The sequence below is a fragment of the Myotis brandtii genome, unplaced genomic scaffold (assembly GCF_000412655.1).
Source record: "Myotis brandtii unplaced genomic scaffold, ASM41265v1 scaffold32, whole genome shotgun sequence".
In the NCBI taxonomy this organism is placed as follows: domain Eukaryota; kingdom Metazoa; phylum Chordata; class Mammalia; order Chiroptera; family Vespertilionidae; genus Myotis; species Myotis brandtii.
This window is the reverse complement of record NW_005362269.1, coordinates 1,562,591-1,582,870: the sequence shown is the minus strand read 5'-3', so window position 1 is coordinate 1,582,870 and position 20,280 is coordinate 1,562,591. Positions and strand designations below refer to the sequence as shown.

General features: G+C 44.1%; 2 protein-coding genes across 3 annotated transcripts in view; both read left to right on the top strand.

The window, feature by feature from the left end:
- Positions 1-1,796, top strand: part of RPS14 (ribosomal protein S14) — a 6,060-nt gene extending 4,264 nt beyond the window's left edge. For both annotated transcript variants that reach the window (XM_005870485.2, XM_014543095.1), the window contains exons 4-5: positions 480-556; positions 1,678-1,796. In XM_005870485.2, the coding sequence (XP_005870547.1) occupies positions 480-556; positions 1,678-1,745 (145 nt within the window). In that variant the 3' untranslated portion in view covers positions 1,746-1,796. The remainder of the gene's footprint in view (positions 1-479; positions 557-1,677) is intronic.
- Positions 1,797-19,373: 17,577 nt separating this feature from the next.
- Positions 19,374-20,280, top strand: part of CD74 (CD74 molecule, major histocompatibility complex, class II invariant chain) — an 8,773-nt gene continuing 7,866 nt past the window's right edge. Inside the window, exon 1 of the mRNA XM_005870483.2 lies at positions 19,374-19,672. Within this exon, the coding sequence (XP_005870545.1) occupies positions 19,596-19,672 (77 nt within the window). The 5' untranslated portion in view covers positions 19,374-19,595. The remainder of the gene's footprint in view (positions 19,673-20,280) is intronic.

Here is a 20,280-nt window from a genome sequence, read left to right as displayed (position 1 = left end):
CCTTCCGTCCGCAGGCTGAAGCTCTGTCCACTGAGCCAAACCAGCTAAGGCGGGATTGGGTTTTTTAAAGATGACTGCTGTGTAGGGAACAACCAGACAGGAAGTTATTAAACTGGTCCAGTGGAGAGATGGTAGTGTCTTGGGTGGGTGGAGTAGTTGGAAATGGACAGATCACTGAAGAAGACAGACTTCTTCGAGCATGTGGGTGAAAGGGGCAGTGCTTTAAATAGGCTGCAGGCAGAACAGGGTGTAAACTGACCCAGTGGCCTACTCTGGCCTGCCACTGTTTTTTGTATGGTCTATGGACTGAGAATATTTTTTATGTTTTTAGTACTTTTTTTTAGTTTGTCACAAACTTGTAAGTGGCCCACTAAGTCTAAAATATTTACTGTCTAGCCCTTTAAGGAAAATTTGCAGGTCTCTGAACTAGAGGGTTGTGAGATCTTAGAATCCTGAATGACTAGATATTCATTTCCTAGGACCAAGACCCCTGGACCAGGGGCCCAGTCAGCTCTAAGAGCCCTTGCCCGCTCGGGAATGAAGATCGGACGGATTGGTAAGTGCCCTCCTGGAGCTAATGCTTGGATATGCTTTGAAGCATTGACTCCAGAAAGCATATGGTGTGCCCAATGGATATAGGGCTTGGTATGATGACTGTTGGCAGTTAGGTTTGTTAATGCAGAGCGTGAGAGGTGCCACGTGATAAATCTCTGAACCTCTGACTGACAGTGGCTGGTGGAACTAAGAGGAGAGGAATTACCCTTGTCTTTACAGTGTTCTCAAGGGGGTTACTACTGGCATTTTGTGTGGGCTGCCTCCTGTGTGGTCCTTGCCTACTACAGGCAAAACTGCCTTTATTGTACTTCGCTTTATTATGCTTCATGGATGTGTTTTGTACAAATTAAAGGTTTTTGGCAACCCTGCATTAAGCAGGTATATCAGTGCCATTTCTACAACAGTCTCATCTGATGGTTAGCATTTTTTAGCAATAATACAGTTTTTGAGGTATGTACATTTTTTTTTTAGACAATGCTGCTGCACACTTACGGTATAGTGTAAACATAGGGACTGGGAAAACAAAAAAAATTGTGTGCCTCACTTTATTGGAGTCATCTGGAACTGAACCTGCAATATCTCCAGGGTATGCCTGTAACTATCAGTAGGACATACCAGTGATTGTGACAAAAATGAATGCAGAGGGCAGCAATTCCCATGGTTGAGAATCCCAGCAAGTTCCCTACATTTGTGTAGCCATACGTGTTAGCCCTTCTGTATTGTTTCTGTGCACTTGATGGCAATGTGTACTGATTCCTCAGTCCAGCCTTCTCTTTAAAATTTTTTCCCCCCTGAATATTTTCAACCTTTTACCTAATGAAAAGGAGATAGTCTTCAGTTACACTGGGCTAGGTGTCAAGAACCTGGATTTTGCCGCCTGCTTCTGACAGCCTCTGCAAGTTGTGTACCCTTTCTGAGCCTCAGCTTCCCTTTCTCGAAAGTTAGTTCAAACCACTTCAGAAATTTTGAGGATGAGGCAGCTCCATGGCCATCTGTTATATACTGAGGACTCATTGGGGAGCAGCAGGATCCACTACTAATCCATTACAGCACTGGCCTAGAGAGGCCTGGACTTCTTCCCATTCAGCTCGAGGCAATGATGTTTTCTGTTCCTCCCCACAGAGGATGTCACTCCCATCCCCTCCGACAGCACCCGCAGAAAGGGGGGTCGCCGTGGTCGCCGTCTGTGAACAGGACTCCTCAAATTATTTTCTGTTAATAAATTGCCTTTGTGACCGCTATTTTGACTCCAGTGGTCTCCTTCATGTTGGGTCCACACCTCAGGGAAGTTTAATTCTTTTCTCTATCTGCATTTAACCAGGGTGTGGGGCTGACTTGAGATCACAGGTGCAGAGCTAAATCAGCAGGTAAATAAATACTGCTTCAGAGGACATAACCTATCACACAGGAACACAGGAGGGTTTGATTCAGCCCCTTCATGGGACAGTGGGTAAGCCTGCGTTCTTCGAACTGGCTTCCTGGGAGGATGCACCTAAGAGGTGGGGCGATGTTGGTGCTGCAGTTGAGTCTTTTGTACTCTGCTTGGGCATTATTATCTCAGTCACCTAAAGCAGATGAAGTCCTTGGAGACCTTGTTTAGAGGTGGCGATCTTGGTTCCAAAAACGGCCCTTAAAGAACCGGAGTGGAAACTGTTGAGCCAAGTGTAGCCTGAGCAGAAGAGGAGCCTTCCAGACTGAGCCATATATAAACACGTGTGGGTGTAGACTCGCCCTCCCATACCTTATGTGCAAAATTGGTAGCTCGCTCTATTGCATCTTGCGTTTTCTCACTTGGCAGATCTTGGAGATTGTTCCACATCAGTACATAAAGATTCAGTCACTCCACAAATACACACCAAAGCCCTATTTTCATCAGCAATGAAAGAGATAAAAGTTTTGCCTTCCGGAAGCTTGTATCCAGCTCCAAGGACCCAGTAGTGCCAGATGGTACTGAGTGTTCTGCAAGGGATTGTCATAGGGCCCTGTGATGGTGATTATTAAACCAATGGGTTATTGGAAGAGGTAGGAAAGAGGCATGTTTTCAAGGTTCATCGGGACTTCTTTTTTATTGCTGAATAATATCCAATTGTCTGGACACACAGGTCACATTCTTCACAACTTCCCACTTGGAAGAGCCATGGTCTAGCCATGGCTCCTACCAATGTACCTTAATGAACAAGTCAACCTTTTTGGATTTTCTAAATCTTAAAAATAAATGTGATTACTACCCAAAGTATAAAATGAACCCATGCTAATGTAATTTTAGTAAATGAAGTTACAAATCTAAAAATTCCAAATAATACAGATATTCCTCTTTCCTGTAAATGGAACTTAATTTTTCCTCCCATTGAGTGTGGGCTGTACTTGGTGACTCCTTTTCCAGAGAATAGAACCTGGAAGAGGGAAAATGCTAACTTTGCTCTGGAGAGACCTTAATCAAACTATTGGAGTTGACAGTATTTGTGATAAATCACGTTGATATGATGAGAACACTTCATCTCTGCAATATTTCTGAAAACCCATAACCCAATTCGAGGACATTCTACAAAACTAAAATTGTCAAAAGTCATGAAAAATAAGTACAGAGAAGAGCAGAGGAGCTTAAGGAGACATAACAATACAGTGGATCCTGGACCAGAAAGGGCATTCATGTAAAAAAAAAATCTAGCCCTGACTGGTGTGGCTCAGTTGTTGAGCACATCCCATGCAAAGAAAGGTCAGGTACATACCCAGGTTGGGGTTTGGTCCCCAGTAGGGCGTGTGCAGGAGGCAGCCGATTGATGTTTCTCGTTTGATGTGCCTCTCCCTCTCAAAAAAAAACACACAAAACATTTTTGAAATACATAAATATGGACTGGAGTCCAGTTAGTAGGCTCTTGATTTTGACAAGTGTACATGGTAACAAGATGTTAACATTAGAGGAAACTGGATGAGTGGTATATAGAAACTCCACTTTGGGGTAAATTTAAAGTAATCCTAAAATAAACAGGGAAAAAAAGGGTGCTTTCCTACTGTCAGCTGGTTTCTGAGGCAGGATGTGGTGCACAGACCCTCAAGAGGTGGACATGCCTGGATGAAAATCCTAGTTCCTCAGCCTCGGACTCAACTTTCAGGCAAGTTAACTTGACCTCTCAGCCATTAGTGAAAATTCCCATGATAATGGCTGCCTCATACGGTATCACAAGAATTAAATAAGATTAAAGTATTTAGCGCAGTGCCTGGCACTGAACAAGAAGCTGCTATTCTTATGCATGTTCAGTTCTCATGCCAAGCAGCATGAATGACAGCTGGCTGGATCCTAGTGGAAAAATGCTGGTGGTTGCTGGAGCATTCTTTTTATTTCCTGTGATGGGACTTTGCAACTTGGCCTGCTGTTCCTTGGTAACCGGGGATGCAGTCAGCCAGGTCTTTGAAAGCAGTTCCTTTCAGGGTTTTGTTTTTAAGGTGAGCTAATTTCTGCAGCTCAAATTGGGATGTAGCAGCCTATTGGCCACTGAGGCGGGCAAGGCAGAACTGAGCTGTTGGCCACCTGAGATTGCAGACCATGGAATCCCAACTTTGGTAGGTGAACCTGATGCCACTGGCTGTAACTGCAACCCAACCAGGTCCTGAGAGATGGCCCCAACTTCTGGCTCTTCCCTCTTACCTGAGCTACAACACTTTCCTAACAAGTCTCTTGTTCTCCCCTGACTCCTGCCTATCCTAGACCCCCCTGCAGCTGGGTGATCTAAAACTAATTGGATCGTATCACTCCATCGAAGCTATTTTTATCACTGCCCCACCCTATTGTCTTCACTCTAGAATCGGATCTCTTGCACAAATTGGCAGTGTTTTATCTGGCCCTACCCTACTCTTTATCCTCTTTGCCCAAGCCAAGCTAGTTCTTTCACTTTTCCAGTTCTCCATGTCTTCATGATTTCTTCCTCCCAGCTTGGTTCTTAGTATCTGCTTCCCCCGCTTGGCCTCCCTGCCTTCTGCTTATTGGCTAGAATCAGTTTTTATCACTTCCAAAGTTGTCTTTTCCTGGCTGCCGCTCAAGGTGCTTCTCCACTGAATTCCCACAGCATCCATACGCCTGCATGGCACTACTGGTCACCCTCTGTCCTAATAGCCCATTTCCCTAACCTGTGAACTCTGAGAGGACAGGGAGAATGTCTTGTTTATTGTCTGCTGCCCCAGCACCAGCCCAGTCTGCAAAGTTTGGGTTTGATGAATCATTGAAAGAATGGATGAATGGGCTTCCATCTTCTGTAGTTAACTAGATTGTTTGAAGGTCCTTTCTAGATACTGGATAAATTAAAACAGACGTGTTCTTGGGCTCCAAAGAAGTAAAGAAAACCCCCCAAAGCATTAAAGAAATGAGGAAGAAAGGGATACCAAGATGAAATGGGTTAGGGAACAGAGAGCTGTAGGCAAAGAAGGCTGGGGTAGCCATTAGGGCAGATACAAGCTCTGTTCCCAGCCCCAAGGTGAGGGAGCTGAACTTGGCCTTCACAGTAAACAAAATCCTCAGATTTCTGGGCTAATGTCCCAGGTAGGAGTGTTCCTGGGCTCTTGGCAGAAACAAAAGCAAATCTCTGGAGAAAACCATCTACATTTGAGGTCTTGCCAGCTGTTTCTGCTTGTTCACCTTCATTGAACTTTGTGGTGATGTGGCTTTCTGTCGTCCAGGAGGGTCAGAAGACCTTTGCCCAGAGGTGTGATATTCATAACACTGAGCCCACCTGATATATGTCTCTGTGTCCAGTGGTTCTCAACCTTGAGGATGCATCAGCCTCAGATTCGGTAGATATGGCACGGAGGCCTGAGGATTTGCCTTTCTAACAAGTTCCTAGGTAGTGCTGATGTCTGGTCTGGAGGCCACACTTTGAGAACCACTGGACTTGTCTGTTTAGGTCACTGCTGCATCTTGGCACTGGTAACAGTGTGTAAGTTATAGCACTCTGTAAATATTTGTTGACTCAAATCTCAGGCATTTATTTTAATTGCTTGGAGGTAAGTACTGTTATCCACATTTTACAAAGGTGGAAAATGTCAGAGAAGTTAAGTGACTTGCCCTGGGACACATAGCTAGAAACAGGCAGAGCTGAGAGTCACACCTGCGTTTGTCTGTAACCACAGATTATGCCAGTAGTCACTGCTCTGTCATACCTCTGACAGGTTGCATGGAATTCAGTGCAGTGAGGCTGGCAAGGGGGCGGGGGCGAAGGCGGAGGAAGAGGAGGATCTTCCCTGTCCTGTGTCTCTGCAGGGGGTTGGGCACTAGGTGGCAGCAGAGTGCTGCTCCTGAAGCTCGCCCAGCTGCTGCAGGAGCTTGCTGCAGTCAGACCACCAGGTGGTGGCGGGTTCTGACAAAGCTCCTGGGATGGGGGAGGCATCTGTTCTGCTATCATGACCTCTGAGGGCCTCAGTTTCCCCATCTTTACAGAGAGGAAATTGTATCTCTGTTATCTCCAAAGAGCCCTTGCAGCTCAAATACCATCTAAAGGAGACAGGTGGCCACTAAAATCCAAATGCCCCCAAATCAAATATAATATTTCTCTTCTCCCCACTCTGGAAAAACAAAATGCCCCCACCACCACAACGAAAAAACACACAAAGAAAACAAACAAACTGCACTACAAAGCCCCACCATAATAGAATAGCCCTATTTAAAATAAGTATAATGGCCCTAACCGGTTGCTCAGTGGATAGAGCTTTGGCCTGTGGACTGAAAGTTCCCAGGTTCGATTCCGGCCAAGGGCATGTACCTTGGTTGTGGGCACATCCCCAGTAGGAGGTGTGCAGGAGGCAGCTGATTGATGTTTCTCTCTCATCGATGTTTCTCTCTATCCCTCTCCCTTCCTCCCTGTAAAAAAATCAATAAAATATATTTAAAAAATAAAATAAGTATAATGGCCTGGCCATGTGCCTGGGTTGCAGGCTGGATACCCAGTAGGGGGCGTGGAGGAGGCAGCCAATCAGTGATTCTCTCTCATCATTGATGTTTCTATCTCTCCCTCTCCCTCTCTGAAATCAATAAGGATATATTTTTTACAAAATAAGTATAATGGGATATCACAAAGCTGAGCCACATGTGTAATTTCAAATTTTCTAGTAGCCATATTTTATTTAACCTAATATATCCAAAATGTTTTTATTTAAACAATCAGTATAAAAATTATTAAGATATTTTACTTTTTTTTGTACTAAATCTTTGAAGTCCAATGTGTATTTTATACTTTCAACACATCTCAATTTGAACTAGTCATGTTTTAAGGCTTCAACTGCCACATCTGGCTAGTGGCTGCAGTGTTAGACAGCATAGCCCTAGAATATTAACAATTAATGGCAACCATTTATTGAGATAGGTATTGTGCTGAGTGTTTTATATTCATTTTTAATCCTCACAATACCCTGTGAACTAGGCAAGATTATAGTCTAATTTTTAAAAAAAATATGTTTTATTGATTTTTTACAGAGAGGAAGGGAGAGGGATGGAGAATTAGAAACATCGATGAGAGAGAAACATCAATCAGCTGCCTCCTGCACACCTCCTACTGGGTATGTGCCCGCAACCAAGGTACATGCCCTTAACTGGAATTGAACCCGAGACCTTTCGGTCCACAGGCCGACACTCTATCCACTGAGCCAAACCAATTAGGGCGATTATAGTCTAATTTTGCAGATGGGGACACTGAGGCTCAGGGAGACTGTGTCTTGGCCCAGATCATAAGCAAGTAAGCAAGAGTCTTGGCTTTGAACTTGGCTCCATCTGCCTTGAGTCTGGGCTCTTAATCTTGACATAATCCTGCCTAGATGGTAGTTATAAGGATGTGCAAACTATGGGCCCACTGATTCAAATCCAGGGAATGCAAAAGGCTAGGAGCCAGTAAGCAGGCCTGTGAGAGGGGCAGGAGGTGAGGGCAGGAAGTGAGGCCTTGAAGTTTCCATTCTCCAACCCCCAGTTACATGCTTGGCATACAACCAGTGATACTGTCAAGGAGAAATCATGAACTTAGGAAAATCATGTTTGTATGATGAATAACTGAGATTGCAAAAAAAAAAAATTCTGGCATCAGGAGAAAATGAAAATTGAGAAATGCAGAATAATAAGAATAACCTGCAGGTGAGTGCAGAAGAAGATAGAATGCCAAGGGACAGGGCTAGGCCCAAAGTGTGGAGGCTACAGGGAGGCAAGTTGTAGCTCTACCTCAGGAAAAATACTGATAATGGAAATGTCAATAACTAAAGTGCATTAAGCACTTACCAAGCAATTGTAAGGTAGCATCTTATTTAATCCTCAATCATACTAGGATATAGGTACTGCTATTATTACCATTTTACAGATGAGGGCGCTGAGGCACAGGATGCTAGTAGGTAGCAGAGTTGAGAGTCAACCAGAGCAACTTGGGCTGGAGTCCATGCTCTGGATTGCCGTGCTATCCTAGAATGGGCTGCTCACATAGGGGCTGAGTTTTCTGTCTTTGGAGGTATGCAAGCAAGCCACCAGGAAATGCTCAAGGAGGGTCATTCTTGAGTAGGACAGAAGCCTGGTGAACTGATATTAAATTTGTCTGGAGAGTAATGGAGGTAGAAATTGCCCACATGAAACAAAGATTGGGAAGGAATTCCATCTGCTTTTCTAATTCACCCCCTTGGCAATGGAGGCTACAGGAGGCGTGACCTTCTCTAAGACTGGTTCAAGTGAATAAAGGGTCTGTGGGAGGCCGGGTGATGTGGTAACAAGGGCTCTGCAGACAGCTAAGACCTGGGTTCAAATCCTGGGTTTACCACTTACAAGCACTTAGTATTTGTACATCTCATTAGACCAGCCGTGGGCAAACTACGGCCCGCAGGCCGGATCCGGCCCGTTTGAAATGAATAAAACTAAAAAAAAAAAAAGACCGTACCCTTTTATGTAATGATGTTTACTTTGAATTTATATTAGTTCACACAAACACTCCATCCATGCTTTTGTTCCGGCCCTCTGGTCCAGTTTAAGAACCCATTGTGGCCCTCGAGTCAAAAAGTTTGCCCACCCCTGCATTAGACTCACAGGGCTGTTGTGACATTGAAATGAGAAAACACAGAATAATTTATACTCAGTTAAGGAGATGTCACAGTGTTCCACAAAGAGGGAATGAAAGTCAGGAGCCGCCCTAACCGGTTTGGCTCAGTGGATAGAGCGTCAGCCTGCAGACTGAAAGGTCCCAGGTTCTATTCCGGTCAAGGGCATGTACCTTGGTTGCGGGCACATCCCCAGTAGGGGGTGTGCAGAAGGCAGCTGATCGATGTTTCTAACTGTCTATCCCTCTTCTTTCCTCTCTGTAAAAAAAAAAAAGAAAAAAAAAAAGAAAGTCAGGAGCCAAGGCTTGGTGTAATTTGGGAAGTTTCACTTCTTCCTCAAATGGGTTGTTGGTGGCAGCATTTGGGAAATGAGCTGCCAGGCTGAGGAAGGTCTTAGTGCTGGGGAGTAGAAGAGAGATGGCAGGGAGCTGGTTTTGCTGCCTTGGAGGAGAGGCACTCCAGGGGCCACTCCTGCCTGGGGAGGAGGCTGGCTGAGAGCAACCTGCTGTGGCGGGGCAGCTCTGTGGAAGCACCTGGCAGGTGCTGGGCAGGACCCCCTCCCCCTCATGCTGGCTTCACTTCTTCCCTCCCAGTCACCTCCCAACCCAAATTGCAGACCTGTTCTTGTCAAGGTCTCTCATGACTCCATGTGGCCAAGTGCACGAACATTTCGTGGTCCTCATCTGCCTTGTCATCTTAGCAGTATTTGACACAGTTGACACTCCCTCCTTCACTCCTTTATTGGGATGTGTGATTGCTCTCTCTCCCTGACCCCTCCTCCCATGGTCAGGGCTGCTCTTCAATCTCTAAATATTGAGAGTCCCCAGAACTCAGCCCTAGTCCCATGGTCTTAATACCGTCTGCAGGTTGATAATTCACAAATGTATATGTTTGTTCTATAAGTTTCAGTTCAATACCTTTAACCATCCACTAGATGTCTACACGTAGGTGTCACACAGAATACAGCTAGAACTAAGCTCTAGTGTCTACCTGTTCCGGAATGCATTCTCCCCGTCTTCCCCATGTCAATGAATGCCACCATCCATTGTACATTGGTGAACTGATACAACCCGGGCACCTCACTCCCACAGCAAGTCCTGACATTTCTACCTTCAAAATAGCTATCGAATCTGTCCACGTCTCCCATCTCCACCACTACCTGAAGTCACCACCATCTCTACTACCTCAACTTCTAACTGGTTTCCTGGCTCCCACTCCTGCCCCCTTTAAATCTATATGCCACACATGGTTTTAAACATAAACCAGACCCAGCCCCTCCCTGCCCGACACCCTCTATTGGCTTCCCGTTGTTCTTGGAATAACACCCCAGCAGCCACGAGGCCTGCACAACTTGGGCCTGGACTGGCCCTTCAACAACATCTGAAACCACTCTGCTTTGCTCACTACGCTAAGATGCACTGCACTTCTTTCTGTTCCTCAAATGTGCCAAGAACTTCCTGTTTCTATGAATGACATCATCTTCTCCATCACCCAAGTAGGAAAGCTCAGCAGCATCTCCCCCAACCCCCACCCCATATCTAGTCTGGCCTGAGTTGTATGGACTGTCCTGGCAGTTTTACTCTTCATCCCCTTTCTTCATGCTCCCAGCCACAACCTCCATCAGGCTACCTGTCCAGCTTGACTTCACCACAGTCTCCTGACTTGTCTTCCTGCCTCCAGGCTCAGCTGTGATCTGACCCCAGCCACAGATTAACCCCTGACCCCTACCCTAAGCCCAACCCCACTCAAAATGGTTGTCTGGTCTCCAACTGAGATCTGACTTCTGCACCACCAGAGACTGGGCTCAGTCCACGTCAGGTATCTTCCAAAGCCCCTGTATCCAATGCCTGGCCTAGGACTGGTGCTCAATACAGTGCTAATGAGTCATAGGGGAGGTCTCAGGTAATCCTGCCCAGGTGCACTATCAGAGATCACATGTCCAAAGGCCATGCTATATCCTTACCTGCCAGATGGCACCTTGCCCTGGAGAAGAGTCGGGGAGTCCCAGATCCTGAATTGGTTATAGAACATCTGACTTTGGGCAAATCAAATTCTCTCCTGGCTTAATCACCCCCTTCAATAAGAGGGGAAGGAGCAGAGCAGCTAGTCTCTTTCTCCCAGAAACAGCTATTTTTGTTACAGTGTTTCTCTATCCAGGCTCTTCTTGGGCCTTTACAGCAGTCCCATGTGGCTGTGGGGCTTATCTGTTCCCATTATGTAGATTCTCGACACAGCTACCCGGGCCCCCCTTTAAAATTTTTTAAAATGTTTTTATTGATTTCAGAGAGGAAGGGAGAGGGAGGGAAAGATAGAAACATCAATGATGAGAGAAAATTGATTGGCTGCCTCCTGCATGCCCCACACTGGGGATCAAGTCCACAACCCCAGCATGTGCCCTGATTGGGAATCGAACTGTGACCTCCCTGGTTCATGGGTCGATGCTCAACCACTGAGCCACACTGGCTTGGCAGTGGGCCCCCCTTTTAAAACACAAGTCAGATAATAGTACTTCTCTGCTCAAAGCCTTCCCATGGTTCCTGCTTCGCTCAGAGTAAAAGCCAAAGTCGTGTTGATGGCTATAGCATCTGGCCCCATACCTCACTGACCTCAGTCCACTTGCTCTTCATCTCAGTGATGCTACTCCAGCCACAATGCTTCCTTGCTGATCCTCAACCACACCAGACACATCCCCACCGTGGGAACTTTCCTCTGGTGTTCCATCTGACATGAGCTCTTCCTGCAGACATGGGCTCTTGGTTAGCTGCCTCACCTCCTTCAGGCCTGTGCTCAAATCTCACCTTGTCAGCGAGGCTCATCCCAACACCCTACAAAGTACTGCAATCTGCCCCCATTCTGCTGCCCTTTTTTCTATTTCATCACTTTCTAGCAAACAACCTGGTTTACTTGTTTGTCTCCTGCTAGAATGTAAACTCCATAAGGGCAGGGATACTTGTTGCTTTGTTCATCCATATAGTCCAAGCACCTAGAACAGTATCTGGCACAAGGCAGATGTGCAGCCCCTGGATCATGGCTGAAATGTACTAGGGTCACAGAAATGATGGCTGGGTCATGTGGGGTGGCAGACAGGGTAGACATGCACTACCTCCTGCCACCTGGGGCGGCTCTCAGAGATCAAGGAGGAGAACAGGATTGGCTGGAGGTCTCAGGAGACTTTACCTCCTGGTTCACCCAGGTAAACTGGCAGGAACTCAAACCTCTGGGGCCTGGAGTGAGTGCCCAGACCAAGGCAGGACAGGTGTCCCCACCTAGACTAGTTTGAGGGGGACAGTACAGGAGGACACTCCCAGGAAGGTGCAGAGGGAGAGGATGAGGCCCCTTTGGCTCTGTTGAGGAGCTCCAAATCTCTGCATATTGGTGGCAGGGTCCCAGATTCAGATTTAGCAAGTTTGCAGAAAAAATTATATCACTGAATTATCTAATATTTATTGCATACTTAGTCTCTATGTCAGGCATATGTATTCATTTATTCAATTCTCACAGCAACCCAATGACAGGTTTAATTAGTAGGCCCATTTTACAGGCAAGGAAACTGAGGCACAGAGGAGTGAATTTGCTCAAAATTACACATCTGATAAGTGGTGGAGCTGGAATTTTTTCCTAATAAAACAAAACTTTTAATATTAGACATTTTGAAGATTACTGTACACATTATGAGCCTGTGCCGTGAAAGAGCCACTGTCCCCACAAATGTCAGTGTAGCAATAATGGGAATACAGTGACTTAGCGGGTGGCACCGTTCCTGTAGAGGGGAAATGGGATTTGTACACACTACCTTTCCTCTTTTCCCATCCATTCATTAAGAAAAATTGTAAACATACAGAAAACTTGATGTTTATATACCTTCCACCTAGAACAACTGTTGTTAATTTTAACCATTTGAAAACAAGTTTCAAACATCATGTTATGTCACCTCCAACTACTTCAGTTAGTCTTCAGTTCCTAAAAAAAGTATTCTCCTACCAGACTAAATTTTCATTATCACACCTAAGAGAAGCGATAGTAATTCCCAAATGTCATCTCATATTCAGTCCATATTCAAAATTCCCCAGCGTCTCAAAAATATCTTTTGTAGTTTTTTTTCCCCAAACCAGAATCTTGTCAAGATTTACAGATTGCGTTTGATTATGTGTTTTTAATCTTTTAAAATATAGAACCTTCTGCACATATCTCCCTTTTTTTATGACATTGACTCTTTGGTGGGTATAGTGGTTGTAGACTGTCCCTGGATTTGTCTGTTTCCTCACAGTGTTATTGAACTTGTTCTTTTGTCCCCGTGTTTACTGTAAACTGGAATTTAGGTCTAAAGGCAGATTCAGGTTAATGATTTTGTAGCCAAGATACTTCTCAACTGATGCTGAGTATTTTACCCGATCAGGAAGCACAATGTCAGGCTGTGCCCCCACTGGTGAAGCTGAGTGTTATCACTTGGATTGACAGCAGGACTGCACAGTGCCTGTCCCTCGTGGCGATCAGCAAGGACCTCTGGGATGATACTTCAGCATGTGAACATCCTGTTGCCCCCCAAACATTTGTCCCATGATTTTGGCACCGATTGGTGGTCTTAGCCTGAATTAATGATTACAGTGGGGGTTATAAATAGGTGATTTTCTAATTATATCTTTTCTTTTACATAATTTAACTTGCATTCTTCTATACAAAAGAGTTTTTCCTCATCCACTGGGGTTGAATTATAGTTCCTTCTATAATTCAGAGGCAGGGTAAATTATTCTAATGGATGCTGGAATTGTCCTGTATTTGACTGGTAAGTGCCCCCTTCAAGTTGGGTCTGGGGTCCTTCTTACAAATCCCAGTAGTCTTTGAACACTTTTTTGCTTTCTGGAAAAATGATATCTCTGACTTATCTGTATTCTCTCTTCCTCAGCTCTGCTATTTGCCACTTTGGAACTGGGATGTGATTCCAGGAAGTCTGCTGCAGAGCTCTTTTGTTTAACACTCATGTCTACTGCAGGGGCCAGTAGCAGCTCTGTGTGACCTTCTGTGTGACCTTGGGCCAATTCCTTTCCCCTCTCAGAGCCAGACTTTCTCTGTATGAACAATGAGGGGAGCTGAATTCTGCCTTAACCCTGTACCCCTGCTAAGGGTATGGCAGGCACCAAGCCTTCCTTCTTGTCACCTCTGTCTCCTTCCCCAGTTAGGGAGTATGGGTGGGATGGGGCTCCTCCACTGGGCAGTGGGGCCTGTCTGACAACTGAGACCGCTTACCCTCTTAAAACTTACCCACCCTGAGAAGCTTGTCTTGGAGCCCACCCTTCTGGCTGGAATTATCTCTAGCTTTCTGCAGGCAAGGACAGATGACCTTTGGGGTTACCTTCAGCGTTGTCCTAAAGACCGCCATTTTGTTATTGCAGTCAGCTTAGAGCCAATTGACTTTGATGCAATTTTTTCTTTATTTTAAATTGAGTTTTACTTTGTATCAACATTATAAATTCACATATTTAAAGAATCAAATATTTCTCTAAGGCTGGCTGTAAAAAATAGCAGTTCCTCATCTTCCTTTTCAAAACTTTCTTAGCCAATTCTTTGGGTACTTACCTCCATATTCTGAATAACTTTTGGTATTGTGACTTCCTGATTTTTCAGTTTTAAACATTATTTAGTTGGCTTTTCACTATGGAAGATGAATATTTAGCCCTCTTTCCTCCTCTGTCCCTCTATGCCACTCTTCCTGTCCTCCCATCTCCTGTATGCCTCTATTATATGTTTGGTTAGATCAGTATTCAGTGCTTACCATATTGTGACAATGTAAATGCTCTTCAGAGCTGAGCTACATAGTATACTGAGATAACAGTTCATCTCCTCTAACTTTGTTTTCCTAAGAGTTGTTTTGGTTTTTCATTTGCTTAATTTTCTATTAAGTTATCATAATTCAACCTCATACTCTCCAAAAATTATCTATCTTACCTCTCAGTACATTAGGGCATATCAGCTCTCTGTCAGTTTAACGTGTTGAGGAAATGTCTTTTAGAGCCTTCAGGCCTGATCCAATGTGGATCTGTTGCTTTACTCCTGGCATTTTCCTGTTCTGTCATCCTGGGGGTCCCCATTCCCTCTTGTGAGTTGAATTTGTTTCCCATGTCCCTCCTTCATTTTGGTTGAGCATATATCTTTCTGAAGCTGAGAAAGTAAATTTTTGATACCGAATGTCAGAAAATATCTTAACAACACCCTCACCTATTTGATATGTTGGTTTAGGAAAGATTCTAGGGTAGAAGTCATTTTCCCATAGAATGTTGAAGGCATTACTTCATTATTTTCTGGTTTCCAGTGTTGCTGTTAAAAAGTCCAAAGTCATCTGATTCCTGGTACTTAAAAAAAAAAAAAAAAGATTCCTGGTATTTGTCTTGTTTTTTCCTTTCTAAAAGTTTGTGGAATCTTCTCTTTGTCTTTATTTTTTTCTGAAACTTAGTGAGTTTCTGATGTGCCTTAGTGAAAAGTTATTTTCATACCTTGTCCTTAGCACCACCATGCCCATTCAGTTTGGAAATTTATGTCTAAGTCCTGGAAATCGTGCTGAATTACTTCACTGATGATTTCCTCCCCCCACCCCTTGATTTTCTCTGTTCTCTATTTCTGAAACTCTGATATTTGGCTGTTGGGCCTCCTGGACTGGCCTTTAGTACTCTTATCTTTTCTCTCTGATTTCTTTCTTTTTATCTTTATAGTCTACCTTCTGGAAGAGAGAAAGAGAAACAATGATGTGAGGAACATCGATTGATTGCCTCCCCGTACGTGCCCCTACTGGGGATCAAACCCAGAACCTAGGTATGTGCCCTGACTGGGAATCAAACCTGCAATCTTTTTGGTGTACGGGACAACACTCCAACCAACTGAGCCACCAGGCCAGGACTAGAGGGTTTCTTCTAACATAATCATGATCCTTGATTGTCTAAAAGCCAAGAGGAAGCTATTACCCATGAGTAGCACGTATCCACTGAGAGCTTCCCTGTAGGATTATAGTTGGAGAATGTCAGATCTTTAGGTCATTCCTCTTGAGATGATCATGCTCCCCTGAGAAGGATTCTCCCATTTACTGTCTAGGGGAGAAGGCCTGGTTTCTGACATTCTGGGAGCTGGGTTTGGGAGCAGGCTGGGACTCTCAGCTTCAGTACCAGGCTCATGCCCTGTGCTGTGCCTGGGGATAAACTTCCAGTCTCTTCTCAGGGCAAGGGAGGGGTGCTTGGGGGAAGGACACAGGTATCCAGCTGTTTCATAAACAGACTTCTAACCAATTCTCCTCTTTTTAGCCCCATCTTTACTCCCATCCAGGTGCCTAGTACCCCAATTCCTGAGTCTCTTCTGCCACAGAAATAGGTGGCTTGTCAGCATTTCTAGCTGCAGGTTTAGGATTCAGCTTTCTGGGGTCTGCTAAGGATGTTACCTCTATACCACCTGCTTTCCAGCTTCCAAAATTCTGCTGCTGTTTTCTTATCTCCTGTTCTCTTTGTCCTCATAGATTTACATATAAAAACAAAAATCCCAGAAGTCTGTCATTTAGTGATAGAGGCAAAGTGAGAGAGGAAGCAAAGGCTTATGTGTGTTCTAGCCGTCATTACAAGAATTTTTTTAATTGAGCTGTAATTCACATATTAAAACTTAAAATTATATGTCAGTGGTTTTCTGTATATTCACAAAGTTGTGCAACCATCACCACTAATTCCAGAATATTTTCATCACCCTCAAAGGAAACCCTCTACCCATTAGCAATCATTCTTCATCCCTAGCTACCCCCGGCCCCTGGTAACCACTAATCCATTTTCTGTCCCTATGTATTTGCCTATTCTAGACATTTCACAAAAAAGTGGAATCACAGTATGTAGCCTTTTGTGTCTGGCTTATTTCACTTAACAGAATGTTTTCAAAATTCATTTTGTGGCACGAATCAATTTTTCATTCCTTAAAAAACAACAGAGAAACAGTTGCCCTGGCTGGGTGACTCAGTTGGTTAGAGCGTCATCCCTCTGAGCCAGGGTTATGGGTTTGATCCCTGGTCAGGGCACATGCAGGTATCAACCAATGAATGCATGAATGGGTGGAGCAACAAATTGATGTTTCTCTCTCTAAAATCAATCAAAAAATGTTTTATTGAGATATTAATTCCTGTTTATGGCTAAATAATATTCCATTGTACAGGTATACCACATTCTGTTTACCCACTCATCTGTTGATGGATATTTGAGTTATTTCACTTTTGGGCTACTATGATTTTTGGTGCTCTATTTGTGTACAAGTTTTTGTGTGGATATATGTTTTCATTTCTTTTGTGTAAATATCTAGGAGCAGAATTACGAGGTCATATGGTATCTCTGTGTTTAACTTTATGAGGAATTGGCAAATTGTTTTCCAAAGTAGCTGTACCATTCTACACTCCCATTAGCAATATATGAGGGTTCCAGTTTCTCCACACCCTTGTCAACACCTGTTTTATCTCTTTTTTGTTAGAGCCATCACAGTGGGTGTGAAGTGGTGCCTCATTTTCATTTTGTTTTGCATTTCCTTAATTATTAGTGACTTCGAGCATTGTTTCATATGCCTGTTGGCTATCTGTATGTCTTCTTTGGAGAAATGTATCTTCATGACCTCTGCCCATATTTTGATCCAGTTGTTTTTTTTGTTGTTGTTTTTTTGAGTTGTATGAATTCCTTATATATTTTGGATATCAACCCTTATCAGTTATATTACTTGTGAATTCATTATAACATTCAGTAGGTTGTCTTTTCATTTTGTTGATGGTTTCCTTCATTGTGCAGAAGGTTTTTAGTTTGATTTTTTGCTTATTTTTGCTTGTTTCCCTTGCTTGAGGGGACATATCCAAAAAGATATTTAAAAACTAATGTCAAATCGTTTGCTACCTATGTTTTCTTCTAAGAATTTTATGGTTTCAGATCTTATATTTAAGTCTTTAATCCATTTTGAGTTTATTTTGTATATGATGTAAGAGAGTGGTCCAATTTCCCTAAAATCACTTGTTGAAGAGAGACCGTCATCTCTCCATTGTATATTCTTGTTTCCTTTGTTGCAGATTAATTGACCATATAAGCAAGGGTCTATTTCTGGGCTCTCTATTCTGTTCCATTGATTTATGTGTCTGTTTTTGCATCAGTACCATCCCATTTTTTAATTTTCATTCTCACCCTAGGAGTGAGGATATTTTTTCCATTGATTTTTAGAGAGAGTGGAAGGGAGGGGGAGAGGGAGGAAGGGAGAAAGGGAGAGAGAGAAGAAACAGTGATATGAGAGAGACATATTGATTGGTTGTCTCCCACATGTGCCCGGACCTGGGCCAGGGATCAAATCTGCAACCCAGATGTGTACCTGACTGGGAATCAAACCCATGACCCTCAGGGCACAGGCCAGTATTGGCCAGGGCCCATTCTGTTTTGATAATTATAGATTCATAGTATAGTTTGAAATCAGGGCAGAACATATCTTAGTAAATATTTGAACAATAACACTTTCATTTCTTCAGCATTTCTTATTGTACCAGGCTCTGTGCTAAATGCTTATTTAATCTGACAACTCTGGAAGTTTAACATTATTGTTTTTACTTTACAAAGGAGAAACACAATACACAAAGGTTGAGGGACTAGCTCAAGTCACACAGCTAGGATATTTCTGATTTGGGATTAGAGCTCAGGTCTGGTTGCATCAAAGGCCATGTCTGCTCAGCATTTCTTATTGTACCAGGCTCTGTGCTAAATGCTTATTTAATCTGACAACTCTGGAAGTTTAACATTATTGTTTTTACTTTACAAAGGAGAAACACAATACACAAAGGTTGAGGGACTAGCTCAAGTCACACAGCTAGGATATTTCTGATTTGGGATTAGAGCTCAGGTCTGGTTGCATCAAAGGCCATGTCTCCCCCCCCCGCCACAAACCCCCGCCCCCCCCCATTGCCAATACATACATACTATCTCCCTTCACTGAATCTTAGACCCACAAAGTTTTTAAATTTTAAATAATGTATTAATGCTAAGTTAAAAACACACAAAAGATATGTTTAATAAAACAAACGTATACAAGCCACAGATAAGAAATAAAACCTTGCCAACACAGTTAAATCTCCCTTGGGTACCCTTTCCTGAATTTGAACCACACAGTTTGAAGCTTAGGAGGAGAAGGGAAGAGTGGTTAAAAACATGGGCTTCACCAATTCCTAGAGGCATGATCCTGGGCAAGCACATAGCCTTTCAAAGCCTCCATGTCTCTATCTGTAAATGGAGATAATAAAACAGTCCTCAAAGGGTCACTATAAAGGTTAAATGGGAACAAAGCATGTAAACCAATTAGCACAGGGCCTGGCACAAAGGTGGGCTTAGTACAGGCTGGCAAGTATTAGTACCAGAGACTTAGAACCATGGACTCAGGTTCATAAAATGCTTGAGTTAGAAGACAGCAGAGGGAACACTAAATCCAACTTTCCTCCCCTATTTTGAGATGACATTTTTGAGGCCAAAGAGATGGAGAGGGACTTGTCTAAGCTTACAGAGGGTGAGCAGCTTCTTTCTGCATCCACATAGCTATGGGTGAGAAGGGGAGACAAACAAAGGTATTTTCTGCTTCAAAATGATTTCTTGTCTAGGGAGTGAAGTTTCTCGAAACTTTCAGAGAGCCTTATGAATCCAAAGGTCTGCCCAGAAACAAGTGATGAGAGCACTGGACAGCCAATAAAAAAGCATGCTGGCCTTTCTACCTGCCTTGGAAGCTCCCCCTCCCTACCCTGCTCCATCAAAGGCAGCTTTGCCCAAGTCAGGGTATTTCCAGCTTTGTGGCTTTCACTTCCACTTCTACCAGGTGGCCTCCTGTGGACAAATCAGATTTCTCCTCAGCCCCAACTTCAAGAAGTGAGCCAGGGGTTCAGGGTCTCAGACACGCAGGCAGCAGCGGCGGCAGCAGCAGCAGCAGCAGCAGAGGCAGCAAGAGGCTTGGGTTAGACCAGAGGCACAACCATGGAAGACCAGCGCGACCTGATCTCCAACCATGAGCAGCTGCCCATGCTGGGCCAGCGTCCTGGAGCCCAGGAGAGGTATGTGTGAGTAGTGGGAGAGAGCACTCAAATCCTGGGCTGCACTGGGAAGGGGCACTAGACCGGAGTCCGGGAGGCATAGAGTTAGGCTCTAACTCGAACAATGTAGGGGTGGTTTTGAGCAAGTCTCTGGCCTGCCCTGGGCTTCGGTTCTCCCTCCTGTAAAATGAGGGAGCTCCTGTAGTGCAGAGCTTTTAACTTTGTCATGTATGTCTCTTCTGAAAATCAGAAAAGAGCTCAGGACTTTCTCCCTAGAGTTTCACACAATATCAGGGGCTTGACGGAACCCCGGAAGCTGGGCCATGAACCCTAGGTTAGAAATTTTGGACCAGATTTTAAAAGTGTTATAGATCCTAGATGGAGGGACAAAGTTTCTAAAAGATTGGTAGAGCCCGCTCATCATAGAGGAGTTCCCTCCTACTAACCGTGGATGGGCATACGTGTTTGTATCAAGAGTAGAGTAGACGGGACATCGGCCATCACAGGGGGGATTGAGAGATGTTAGAAGGAGGTAAAAAAAGGGCAAGGGGAGCTCTGGCTAAATTTCTAGAAGGTGCTGAGGGTTGATGTGGATTGTGTTCTGCCTGTGCCCCTCTCCCTTGCATCAA